At 38.0% G+C, this 14,565-nt stretch overlaps 1 protein-coding gene across 1 annotated transcript in view; it reads left to right on the top strand.

Moving 5' to 3' along the window:
• The window catches only part of rgs3a (regulator of G protein signaling 3a), a 197,069-nt gene that overhangs the window by 6,353 nt on the left and 176,151 nt on the right, over positions 1-14,565 (top strand). The window contains exons 2-7 of the mRNA XM_087790739.1: positions 994-1,044; positions 5,668-5,726; positions 5,926-6,020; positions 6,113-6,181; positions 10,093-10,153; positions 13,237-13,327. Coding sequence (XP_087646865.1) covers positions 994-1,044; positions 5,668-5,726; positions 5,926-6,020; positions 6,113-6,181; positions 10,093-10,153; positions 13,237-13,327 — 426 coding nt within the window. The remainder of the gene's footprint in view (positions 1-993; positions 1,045-5,667; positions 5,727-5,925; positions 6,021-6,112; positions 6,182-10,092; positions 10,154-13,236; positions 13,328-14,565) is intronic.

Below are 14,565 nucleotides of genomic sequence, written 5' to 3'. Positions count from 1 at the left end.
CGATTCAATTTTGTATTTAAGAGTTTAAGTACATGTCATTATGCCATAATATAATAAACTTTTTTATTTTTTTATTACAATGTTTTTTTCGTTATTTTGTTATTTTATTAATTTAATTAAAAAATGTATTTTTTTTAAAGGTCAAGTTGTTTTTTTATTGAAAAATAGAATTGAATGATTATACAAATATTGTAAAGAGGTTGAATTATTATCTTTTAAATCATTTTATAAGTAAAAACGTAATTTTTTAAAATGAATAAATTCTTCATAGTAATTTTCTGATGCAAGTCATTAAACATTCATGTTTTTGAATTCAATATTTTTTAAATTGTTCGCCTTTTAAGTTAAATATTAAAATGTTGTTTTAATAGACACTAAGACATTTAATAGATCGAGCTTTCAAGTCAGTATATAGATAACTTCACAGTAAACCTAATCTAACGTAAATATATAATATATATATAAAATCTCTCTAATAATTTAGTAAAACCATGACGTTACAAAAACAAACTAGAAAAAACACTATCAAATTTTGTATCTAAGAGTTTAAGTAAATGTCATTATGCCGTGAAATGAGAAACTTGGGCTTATTTTTAATTATAAATAATTAAAAATAAATAAGAAAGAATAATATCTAAAATTGTTGTTTCCTTGTGTATTATTTATATTATAGTCATTTTATTTAAATAAAGATATTAAACTGGTAAAGCAAACGTGTACATATCACATAAAAGTACTACACAATACTTTTTAAAACAGTTTCTCTACACATATAACATGACAAAAAAAAGAGTAAACTACTATAATAAGAGGTAAAATAAATATAATAAAATGTACAAAGGACATTTTAAAGTTTTAAAAAATGCTGTTTTATATTTTATTCTGAGGTCAAAGTCCCGGACAATACTACCAAAATTTGATGAATACTGTGTTCAAGTGAAAGATTGAGCAATAAACTCAAGTGCTCGTTTTAAAATGATCCTCCTCTTGCAGGTCAATTGAAGCTGTCAATCATCTTAAGACATGAAGTACTGTGCATCAGTGGTGAGTACACATTTAAAATGACTCTTTAATTCAAATATTTCTTGCTTAGAAATTACCTCTTAGTCCCCTTTACCAGGTTCTAGTAAACTATTAAAGCCAGACTAGTCATTTAATGTTTATAAAGGCTGGTGGAAAAGCAACTGAGAGCCTTAATCTAACAAATTTTGTGCTTTTTAAAGTGGTTGCTTAGCAACCAAAGTCGTCCTCGTTTCATCCTTTCTCTAAAACTCGGGTAAATAATTGTTTTGTGTTTCAATTTCTGCACACAGGAAATTACAGAAACGCCATCTGAAAAGCAAATATTGGGTCATCATACAGTCGTTGTACATTTTATTCAATACCTCCCCCAAGGAGCTTGTGTGGCTGCTTGTGTTTGTCCGTCTGACTGTTGGTAAAATAACGTGACACATTATGAACGATAACCTGACCCGTTGTGGCGCCGCAGATGGCTGCCTCGGGTTCCAATTCACCACAAAAAAAGTTTAGTTTTTTTACTAAATTCATGTTTTTCTCTGACATGACTTGCAATAAAGCTTCTGGTTCCGGGATAATATTTTGAATGTTCATTATGGCTCTCTAGACATGTGACTTTGGTGTTGTTATGGGCTACTATCTGGATCCGGAAAGGTTTTGAAGGATTGGTCATTTTACTAACGATGATCTCAAACATCCAACCCCCTTTTAAAAATACCAAAAAAAGAAGCATAAAATCAAAATACCCCCAAAATACTAAAATCTAAAGTACTTCAAATATAAAAGAATGTACATCCCTGCAACTGTTGATAGTGATTAGGACAAATAATAAATTATTAAAAATGTAAAAAATGTCCCCTTGTGGGACTAATAAAGGGAAATCTTTTCTTAAATCTTATCTACCGGTACTAGCACCTTTGCGGTGCTGAAACACATTCAAGCAAAAGTCACAGTCATTTCTCGCCTTTGGTCTGAGTTCAATTCCTTTCAAAGTACTTTTGGAAGTACTGTGACTTTCAAAAAGTTACGTGAAAACAACAACGATACAATTTGTGTATTTATTAACCGGTTTAATGTTGACATTATTTTCAAGGAATGGTCTACAGATTAAATTTCCCCCCCGTCTCAATCTTTTTCACTGCTTTGTTTTGCTTTATTTTTGAGTAAACATGATGGAATAGTGTCTTGACATGTCAACAGTCACAGGCTAATATGACGTTGGAGAAAATCCTGTTTTTTTAAATAAAGAAAACATCTTTAATACAGTAGTAATTGTATTATACAACAAAAATTAAATAAAAGGAGTGTGAATTCATCCCCTTTAATTATTTCCCAGTTAATTTTATAGCTACTGGTTGTGTGGCATTTAATAAACACTACATGTTGAGGATTCAAATAAATAGTTTTTGACCTGGATGTTTTCCTTTCATTCTTTGAGGCTTTAACTTTCTCCGTTAGATCCTCAAACTCTTTATATCCGACTCTTTTTAAACGTCCTAAACACTTGCATCTTTACACGTTTGAAAATGTATCTCCTTTGATTCTGGGCCGCAAGAAATACCACCTGTGTGATCATATTCAAGAGAAAGAACGTCCATAAAAACATAAGAATAACAAGAAGATAGTTGAGGTCATTGAAGACTTTATTTTTGTCAAGAGATCCAGTTTTAAAACCCTCTGTCTCCGGACGCCTCACGCATAGACGCGTGTTCCTTCCCCCTCAGTGAAGCATTGTGTTGCTGACATGCAGGCCTGCAGCCTCCCAGTGTCCATTGTTACCCTAACTTGACTCATTAGTCATCCGGACATCAGCTCACGCTTTTACATTTAGGGAAACATGTGGAGATCACGGGGAAGCAGGTCAACTCGAGCCAATTACTCAACGACAACTCAACCTGCGGCGAGATTAAAGTGTTTGGAGGCTCGACTGCTGTTGACTCGTAACATGGAGCGACATTTGGTTAACGGTGATGTTATTGTTGTCATGAGAATATAAATATTCAATATCATCTCTCTTTAGTTATTTGGGATCTTGCCAAGGTCTTGAGTCTGGCTTTAAAATGTTTTCTCCTGGACAATACATATGCTAACAGTGTTGGGTAAGTTACTTGAAAACAGAAACTTAGTTACATTACTAGTTATTATTTTTTAATAATTACTCATTACTTTCAAGGCAACTAGTTACTAGGAAAAGTGTCTTGGTTACTTCAAGTTACTTGTTACTTTAAAAGTAACTAGTTACTAGGAAAAGTGTCTTGGTTACTTCAAGTTAATTGTTACCTTTAAAAGTAACTAGTTACAAGGAAAATTAACTTAATTACTAGTTAATTTCAAAATAACTAGTTACTAGGAAAGGTAATGTAGTTACTTCAAGTTACTTGTTACTTAACAAGTAACTTATTACCAGGAAGACTAACTTAGTTACTTTAAGTTACTTGTAACTTTCAAAGTAACTAGTTACTAGGAAAGGTAACTTATTTACGAGGAAAAGTAACTTAGTAACTTGTTACTTTCAAAGTAACTAGTTACTAGGAAGAATAACTAGTTACTTCAAGTCACTTGTTGCTTTCAAAGTACCTAGTTACTGGGATAAGTGGCTTGGTTACTTCAAGTTACTTGTTACTTTCAAAGTAACTAGTTACTAGGAAGAATAACTAGTTACTTCAAGTCACTTGTTACTTTCAAAGTAACTAGTTACTGGGATAAGTGGCTTGGTTACTTCAAGTTACTTGTTACTTTCAAAGTAACTAGTTACTAGGAAAAGTAACGCAGTTACTTCAACTTACTTATTACTTTCAAAGTAACTTGCTACTTGTTTTTCCAAGTTGGACACTGAGTAATAAATTCAGACAAATAGTAACAATACATTAAATAAACAAAAACAATCAGGGGTTCACCGTTCATCATTTCTGTGCCCAATACTGATTGCACGATTCAGTTTTTGGTCTATTTTATTGATCATGAACAATTAAATTTAAACAGAAAAGTCACTTTTAAAATATTATCATTGATAACAGAAACCTATTTAATAAAAACTTCAACGTATCTACCCGGCAAAAAACTTAAACAACCTTTAAAGGACAATAACAACACACAACTAAAAGTGTTGAATATACCTTAAGCAAGTAAAACAAGTGCAGACAACAGTCTAATCAAATAATGTAAACTGAGATAAAAACACCCATAGAATCCATTTTTTCCTTTGTGTTTCTTTTTGTATTGACGTGACACATTGGTTTGTTATAATGTGTCACGTTTAGTTTTAAAACATAATACTTAATGTCATTGATTTGTCATTGATGTCAAAGAGGTGCAAAGAAGTTAACAGACGAAGTAACCGTCAGTCTGAGGCTGAAGACACGACGCAGATTTAATGCAAGTCAAGCAAGTGAATCACAATCACTAAACTGCGAGGCTTGTAACAGAGAAAGCAATCACAAAACAGACATGGGCAAAAGACCTTCAAAACTAAGACAAAAATGAACAGACGAGGCACTCTGGAAATAAAAACTTTACAAGAAAAATCACCAGAATTTTTAAACTGACCCTGAAAGAAACTGGCAGCCAGTGAAGAGTTTTAAAAATTGGGGAAATGTGAGTTCTTCTACTAGAGCGGCTCAGAATTCTCGCTGCAGAGTTTTGTAATAACTGCAGGTTTGTCTTATGTCTTGCACTTTATCGTTTTTAAATGTGTAGGTATTTCTAAGTTTAATGCTTTCAGAAAAACTATTAAAAAAGCAACAAAAGGACTATAACTTAAGCTTCACTTTACAGGAACAGAAAGAGGATCAAGAAACAGAAATACAAACTTGGAAACTTGACGTAGTCGTGGTCTGGGACAAAGGCTGGAGGTGCAGAACACAAATACTCTGGCACAAGACAAAGGACGAGACATGGTCTCAAACCTCTGCACTTACACTCAATATTTTGAGTACACAAGAGTGTTCTCACTGAGCAGTGTGCGAAAATGTAGTGTACTCTATGACAGTTAAGAGTCACAAATTCTAACACAACAGTTAGAGTTTTTGACAAAGTAGTTAGATACACACTTCTGCACTTACACTTAGTATTTTGAGTGCACAAGTGCTTCCCAATTTAGTGTGCAATCAGCACTAAATTGGCCAGAAATTTGGGAATGAATTGATGGACACTTTCCACCCTTAACAGCCGCCATCTTAGTGACGTAGATGCCGCTGAACAAAAGCTACATCACGGACGGCGTGTCTTCGAAGCAGATACCGACGTAAATGTCTCCAGAAATCACTAAATTTCACCGCAAAACAACACAACAACATTAATGACATAATGAAACACAACTTATTTACTTGTTTTGATCAGCGAAATGTGCTCTCAAGTGTCGACGATAGGGATTCAACGGCCGGTAAATATCAGTGTAGTGGTAAAAGTGTAGTATGCACTTACACTTAGTATTTTGAGTGCACAAGTGCATCCCAATTAGTAGTGTGAAAATGTATTGCACAATTAGCACTAAATCGGCACACTCAAATGGACAGAACTGCCGAAATTTGAGCACTGCGCAAGTTAGTGCACTGTCTTACAGTGTACTGTGAAGCAGTGCACCTAGAGCCCGATTTGAGACACCTTTAGTTAATTTAATGTGTATTTTTGACATTTTTTTTTCTCCTGCAGTGCTGGAAGCCAAAGATATTTGTGTCGACGGGAAGGATCCATGTGACTCCTACGTAAAGGTTTGTTCCTTAAATGTATTTTAAAAGTTTCTTTACCAAGTTAAATAAAGTTCTCAAAGTAAAACTTTTTTTTGAAGAAGCACATAGAAAAAAAACATATTTGTGGTTCAATCAAGAAAACTCAATTTCCATTGATCGTGGCACACGCTGAGATTTGAAATGTATCTCCAGAATTATTTAGTGACCCATTTGTTCTTAGGTTGGCTTGTTCCCAGGCAGCGACCCGAGGGATCGGCCCAAGACTCAGCAGGTTCCTCGGTGCAGGAATCCAATCTTCTTACAAACCTTTTGCTTGTAAGAGTTTTCTCTCACATATATAATGCAACGACACACTGGTTTCATTCCATATCTGTTGACTCCATATCTTCGTCGGTGGTTTCTTTCAGTGACGTCAGCGACGCAGACCTCGAGAAAAGACTTCTCTTCACCATGTGGAACTCAAGCTCCAACACCAGGTATCTGTTGAGTTAAAATCTGTTAAAATGTAACGTAAACTGCAAATATATAATGGTTTTCTTTACATCTTGAGTGAACCTGACAATACCAAAAGAGTACCGAGCTACAATGATACCTTCAACCAAACCACATAAAACAAACTGTTATACCAACATTTTATATTTCATTTAAAAGGCTATGAATACAGAAATATAAATTTAGAAATTAGATTTTTATTTTATTTTAATGAGACTATTAAATTATGTGTTATTAATATTATAAAATATTCACATTTTAAAGTCAATTAAAAAACAAACAATTTTGTTTATGTATATACTTGATTGAATTTCCTTAAAAATTAAAAAAGAATTTAACATTTTAATATATAAATGATTTAATGACATTATTAGATAGAAACAAATTCACCATTTCAATATATAAATGATTTAAATCTGTTCTAAAATGAAAGAACACATTAAAGATTCCAATATATAAATTATTTAATTACATTATAAAATTTAAAAAAATGTAACATTTCAATATATAAATTATTTAATTACATTATAAAATTAAAAAAAATGTAACATTTCAATATATAAATTATTTAATTCAATGATTAAATAAAAGGCAATTGACATTTTTAAATATAGAAATGATTTAATCTATTTATTTAATACAAACAAATGAAACCTTTCAGTTTAGAACTAATTGAATTAAATTATTAATTAAAAAACAAATAATTTTTCAATATAGAAATTATAGGGATACCACAAACACATTTGTTTCCGGGCCTCCGGGTCACCTTGACCCTGAGATGACACAAGGGATACCACAAACACATTTGTTTCCGGGCCTCCGGGTCACCTTGACCCTGAGATAACACAAGAGATACCACAAACACATTTGTTTTGGGGCCTCCGGGTCACCTTGACCCTGAGATAACACAAGAGATACCACAAACACATTTGTTTTGGGGCCTCCGGGTCACCTTGACCCTGAGATAACACAAGAGATACCACAAACACATTTGTTTCCGGGCCTCTGGGTCACCTTGACCCTTAGATAACACAAGGGATACCACAAACACATTTGTTTCCAGGCCTCCGGGTCACCTCGACCCTGAGATAACACAAGGGATACCACAAACACATTTGTTTCCGGGCCTCTGGTTCAATGTGTATCGTGGTGATAATTCTGCTGCTTACGTCTCTATGACTCTGTCCTAGTTTTCTGTCAAAAACCACCTCAGTCTCCACACAAGGTCTCGACTTATTCACTTCCAGCTAAATTCTGGAGCCAGAAATGAAATCATGTCTTTATACATAATTGAATTACTTAAATAACTTCACATTCCCAGGTGCATCACTAAGAGGATCAGTTAATCAGGGGTGAACTTAAGTTACCTAAGTTTACCTTTGTTTTAAGGAGGAACTGTGTCTCTAGTTCAACACTGCAGAAACTGTTTCCGTCAACTGAGAAAAATCTAAGAAAATGTTTTTCATAACATGATCTGGAGTTTATAATCCATGAGTATCTTTTCATTTAAACTATTGTAACAGTTTATTTTCGTGTCTAAACAAGAAGGATCTGTATCGCCTGCAGTTAATACAAAACTTTACAGCAAGAATTCTGAGCCGCTCTAGTAGAAGAACTCACATTTCTCCCGATCCTTAAAACTCTTCACTGGCTTCCAGTTTCTTTCAGGATCAACTTTAAAATTCTGGTTCTTACTTTCAGATCTATTCATGGTCAGACCTTCCATCAGTAGATTCTGATCCAGACTTACAGCCCAGCTCGGGCTCTGAGGTCTGTGGATCAGAATCTAATGATGGTTCCTGAACACGGTTCAGGTCCAGAGGAGAGAAATCCTTCCAGACTGTTGCTCCTAAGCTTTGGAATGATCTCTGTGTTTGATGATCTACTGACTCCTTCAAGAAACATCTTAAGACATTTTTATTTGTGATTTTATTTTTTATTTTAACGTTCTATACAATTTCCCTGCCTGGAAAAAATCTTTCTCACTGAGCAACACTAAATCTTTTTAATCTGTGCCCTAGAAACCGTCCCAAAAGTCCTCATCCTAATAATCCCTCCTGGTATCGTTCACGCCGCTCTTGACTCTTCTTTACACTCTTTCAAGATCCTCTCTTGGTTATTAGAACAATGTCAGTATTTTATCGTCGCGGTTCATTTGACTCCTGGTGGAGAAGAAGAAAAAAAAGAAGCGATGACTCACTGGACCAGATGTCATCGTAGCGACGACCCTGCAAGTCTGTAGACCCAGAGAGGCGAGAGTAACGCGTTCACTCTGCCAGATTCACGCACACATGAGGGAGAATATTCATGTTTCATCGGTGCTCACGAGTATATGTTGTACTCGACAGCAGCGTTTAAATGTCGGACACAGTTTCCAGCAGTGAGGGAGTAAAAAAAGCTGTTAGAGGATTTCAGTGTTTAGTGAGAGATTCTAGTGAGGACAGTGTTGCAGAGAGTGAACACAAGAAAGCAGTATTTGTTATTGTTATTTATATATATTATATATCATTATCTGATGGTTCCGTCCGTCCGTCCATCCATCCATCCATCCATCCTCTTTCCTGTCTGTTAGTCCATCCATCCACCTGCCCATCCGTCAATCCATCCACCCATACGTCAATCCATCCATCAATCCGTCAATCCATCCGTCCATACGTCAATCCATCCGTCCATACGTCAATCCATCCATCCATCCATCCATCAATTCATCCTTCAATCCATCCATCCATCCATCCATCCGTCAATCCATCCGTCCATACGTCAATCCATCCATCCATCCATCAATTCATCCTTCAATCCATCCATCCATCCATCCATCCGTCAATCCATCCGTCCATCAGTCAATCCATCCGTCAATCCATCCGTCCATCAGTCAATCCATCCGTCAATCCATCCATCCATCCATCCATCCATCCATCCATCCATCCATCCATCCATCCATCCATCCATCCATCCATCCATCCATCCATCCATCCATCCATCCATCCATCCATCCATCATCCATCCATCCATCCATCCATCCATCCATCCATCCATCCATCCATCCATCCATCCATCCATCCATCCATCCATCCATCCATCCATCCATCCATCCATCCATCCATCCATCCATCCATCCATCCATCCATCCATCCATCCATCCATCCATCCATCCATCCATCCATCCATCCATCCATCCATCCATCCATCCATCCATCCATCCATCCATCCATCCATCCATCCATCCATCCATCCATCCATCCATCCATCCATCCATCCATCCATCCATCCATCCATCCATCCATCCATCCATCCATCCATCCATCCATCCATCCATCCATCCATCCATCCATCCATCCATCCATCCATCCGTCCATCAGTCAATTCATCCATCCATCCGTAAATTCATCCTTCAATCCATCCATCCGTCAATCTGTCAATCCATCCATCCATCCAACCACCCATCCATCCGTCAGTCCGTCCCTTCATCCATCTCTCTAGAAAGACGCACCTTGTTCTGGACACAGGACTAAGATCAGCAGGTGAAGCTCTGGCTGACAGACTCTGGTGCGTGAAGAGCAACATATCTGGCGTTGATTTGCGTCGACGGCCACTTCGCCCTCGGAGCAGAACTCCCAGCTGCCCGCGGTGTGTCCAGCTGGGAGGTTGTCGAAAGCTGTTTTTCTCCAGTATGCATAATTAAACATTACCGCCCACTCGCGCCCCATCATGCACACATGTATCCAGAACACGGATCTAAACGCTCCGGGAACTGTTTGCATCTCCGTCCCTCCGTCAGCGACTATAGATTCACGTCCTCACTTCGTACATCAAGGACAGACTTGTGGTGAGTTACGACCTTTATTTCTTATCGCTCATCGATTTCTCCATCTCTTCTTCTTCTTTGCATCTATAGCATGAGTGCGCTCGTGGGCTGCGTCAGCTTCGGCGTCCGCTCACTGATGGACCCCAAGAAGGTGAGTCGACCGAGATCCCTGTCGTTATCTGTCTTTTTTTTTTTTCTTTTTTTCTTTTCAATCCGGGAACTGTGGGTTCATGCGAGCCTCTGTGCGTGCCTCTACCAGACCATGAATCCAACATTTTACTTCACCGTGACTGGATTTCACTGACCTTAATAGTTTTCGGAGGAAACACATTGAGGTTACAAGTGTCAGCGCACAGCGTTTCTGGGCCAGAGAGAACCCCCCCCCCGACCCCCCCACAAACACTCAAACAGACTTCAGTCATTTTTGACCACTTTTAACCAATGTTCACACATAGTTGACCGTGAAGGCAACACACACACGGAGGCTTCAAGATTGTTAACCTTTTGAACCTTCCACTGCACATGAGTTTAACTCACGGGCCTTAAATCTTGCGAGTCGATCGGATGGTTCGGTCAAAAACAAAGTAGATTCATGTTAGTAATTTTACAGACTATTATAATAAAATTAGTTTGAAAGTCGTCAAAAGTGTTGGCCCCTAGTCTTAATGAGATGTTAGGATTATTTTTGGTTTTTAATTGTTCATACTTTATGTTGGCAAAGATAAAATCCTTCTTGTGAAAGCATTAACCCCCGAACCCTTGTGTTATCACGGGGTCAGGGATAATAAGAAACTTATCATAAAGTAAAATATCAGCAGTACAATTATGCTATTAAGTTATAAACACAAACGTGTTGATCCATCCGACCGTCCGTCCATCCGTCCATCCACACACCCATCAATCCATCCATCAGTCCATCCATCCGTCCGTCCAGCCGTCCATCCATCCGTCCGTCCGTCCGTCCGTCCGTCCGTCCGTCCGTCCGTCCGTCCGTCCGTCCGTCCGTCCGTCCGTCCGTCCGTCCGTCCGTCCGTCCGTCCGTCCGTCCGTCCGTCCGTCCGTCCGTCCGTCCGTCCGTCCGTCCGTCCATCCACACACCCATCAATCCATCCATCAGTCCATCCATCCATCCATCCATCCATCCGTCCATCCACACACCCATCAATCCATCCATCAGTCCATCCATCCATCCATCCATCCATCCGTCCATCCACACACCCATCAATCCATCCATCAGTCCATCCATCCGTCCGTCCAGCCGTCCAGCCGTCCATCCATCCATCCATCCGTCCGTCCGTCCGTCCGTCCGTCCATCCACACACCCATCAATCCATCCATCAGTCCATCCATCCATCCATCCATCCATCCATCCGTCCGTCCGTCCATCCGTCCGTCCGTCCGTCCGTCCGTCCATCCACACACCCATCAATCCATCCATCATTCCATCCATCCACACACCCATCAATCCATCCGTCCGTCCGTCCGTCCGTCCGTCCGTCCGTCCGTCCGTCCGTCCGTCCGTCCGTCCGTCCGTCCGTCCGTCCATCCATCCATCCATCCATCCATCCATCCATCCATCCATCCATCCATCCATCCATCCATCCATCCATCCATCCATCCATCCATCCATCCATCCATCCAATCTTTCTCTTTACTTCTACATTATTCAACAGCAACAAACTTATGCGGTGGTAACTGGTTAGTGCAGTGACCGTAACCAGAAGACTCTTCAACACACGCATGTGTTGATTTTCAACAGATATTTCAGGACACTGGCTAAAGTCATGCGACACCTGCAAATCCAGAGGTGAAGACGAGGTCATGTGAATCTAATAAGCCTCACGGGGATCATATAAATCAGGTTATCTTCACTCAAACTCAAACTTTGAGGAACACAGGGAAGAAATTAAAACCCTTAAATCAATTACTGTGTTATTTTCTTATCAGTTCATATTTAATTGATTTACTTGTCCAGAGTTTCCCTTTTTTAAACTTTTTTTTTGTTGTTATTTCACATTTTAGGTTAATAAAATAAAATATTTAAGGTTTATTAAGAAATATGTTGTTTTCATTTTAAAATGATGTGTTTTGATTTGTTTAAAGAAAATCCTACTTAATTAAAAAAAAAAAAAAAGGTAAATTATAAAGTGAATCAATGCTTTTTGTTTCCCTTTTATTTTAGGTTTCATGAACCAAAAAATGATCAGAATAATGGAAGCATAAATGAACTAGTTTAGCTTGAAGTTATATATGTTGTTGCTGGTAAAGCTAACGGTTAAAATCAGGCGTCTTTTCCGTCTTAAAAACGTAGATTCATATACAGTATATGCTTAACATTAACATATGCATATATGTTAATAGAATCTGCTTCTATATAAATAGATGTTAACTTGTCTTCCATGGGAAATTTTGACCTGATTTCATCACACGAACAATGAAAACCTTTTATTTTTCCAGCAATAAATATTTAATTGCCTCTGATAGCTGAAGTTCTACTTCGTATTTTACTGTCTTCATATCGTCTCCATGTCTTTCCTATTCTATTTGAAAAGAAGATTCTGAACACCTTCCCCCGAAAGCCTTTGAGTTGTCACTTATTCACCCGACTGTCGCATCTCGTCTCTCGTTTTCACCTTTTTTTGTTGTTGTCACGACTCGCTGTTCCGCCCCGAGACTGCATCTCCCGTCTGCTGACTAACCACTCAACTCGCTGCTCTTTGTCACATGGAAACGTGGAATGATGCAAACCTCGCCACGACATGTACGGCTTCCCTTCCTCCTCCTCTTGAATACCCGCCCATCCTCCCTCGCCTGCCCCACTGCCTGCAGAAATCTGTCCACTCAGTTAAGATGCTTTTAAAACAGAGATTATTGTCAACGTCCACGTTATCGAGCGCACGAGAATATGATGTCGGTTGATGATGGTGTGCGTCCTGTAGTGAAATGACACCGCCTGCAATTGTGTTAATGTTTGGTCATTCAGATTACTTATCAAACGCCCTCTGCCAGAGCTTTATATAACACATGTACAGTAGTTACACACACTCACACACACACTCACCATCTGGCTCAGAGACAAGAGCAACCGGACTGATCTAAATCACTCGAGCGGTGGGCGTATGAGAAATGTTTGTTTCCTTAAGGGGAAAATGAAAAGTTTATAAGATCATAAAACTAGATATGATGAGATCTGCTTTTCTTCAGCTTTTCTTTACTCTTGTTTGTGTTCTGTAGGAAGTTCAAGGATGGTACTACTTGCTAGGAGAAGTGATGGGGAGGAAGAAACATCTCAAAGTGCCTGAACGTCACAACTTTCATCCTAATGGTAGGAATGATTTTTTGTCATTTCTTTCTTATTTAGGGACTTAAATACATAATAATGTACGACAATGTGTTCTTCTCCACTTTAATTCTTGGGTTTTTACATCTTATGTATCACTTTTTTTGAACAAAAACAAAGAACTCTTTAAAAAGAACCCTGAGAGAGCATACCTCTGCCAAGGGGCTCTTCTGACTTCCAAGATTTGAACGTTGTTTTCCACACAGTGTTTTCCAAGCTAGTCCCGATACAATAATAATTATAATAACAACCAAAGATGTGGGCTAAAGTGAAGCCAGGGAACCAAATATGACCCTTTGGCTTGTTTTTAATCTGATTTCAGCGAAAACTATTGAAGAAAACATTTAGTTTGTATTCTCCAGTTTCACCGTGTCAACTCTAGATGTAATCTGTTCAAGTTCTCACTTTTCCATAATGGCTGCAGAACGGAAAAGACTCTCTTGAGTTTCCAGGAAGATAAAATGGCAAATGTACCCAAGAAAAGCAATTTCTCTGGTTTTAAATACAAAAAAAAATGGAAAGATTTTCACAACTGCAATTACATTGTTCAAAGGAGCCTGAAAGGAACATTCAGATCCTACGTAGTGTAGCTATAACCCTTGTGTCGTCTCTGGGTCAAGGTGACCCGGTGGCCTGAAAACAAATGTATTTGTGGTATCACTTGACAACTTTGACCCTGAGATAACACAAGGCTTAAGTAATTTTCCATTTCTTCTCATCATCTTCGAGATTTCTCCTTATTTTTCCCTCCTAAAATAAAATTGCATTGAATTGATGCTAGTGATGGGACTAGTATCGATTCAATTTTAATTCAATTTTATTAAAAGTGTCAAATCATAATCAAGTTATAAAGAAAATTGACAGTTTAAGTAAGAATATATTGGAGAAAAGAACTACAGATCCCAGCGAATCAACAATGAGTGACAGTCACATGGAAAAACTTTCTTTCAGAAGGCAGAAACCTCGAGCAGAACCAGACTCTGTGTTAACGGCCTCTTGCTGGGAACAAGTAGGAGGGGATGGGTGTTTATTTTGTTACAAAGAACAATAGTATTTTCTTTTTCTGGTAGTTCTCGAAAAAGCCATTTGAGTCTGTGACAAATCCTTAGAAACCTTCCTGGATCCAGATGGAACACCACCAACACATAATCTGGACCCAGTCAAATGGAAAAAAAAAAGAAAAAAAAGATTAAAACGCGCCTTAAAACCTTTAGAATTTTTGC

Source organism: Callionymus lyra, chromosome 5, assembly GCF_982586985.1.
Source record: "Callionymus lyra chromosome 5, fCalLyr1.hap1.1, whole genome shotgun sequence".
Classification (NCBI taxonomy): domain Eukaryota; kingdom Metazoa; phylum Chordata; class Actinopteri; order Syngnathiformes; family Callionymidae; genus Callionymus; species Callionymus lyra.
The sequence above is the reverse complement of the archived record's forward strand: the minus strand, read 5'-3'. Positions and strand labels throughout refer to the sequence as shown.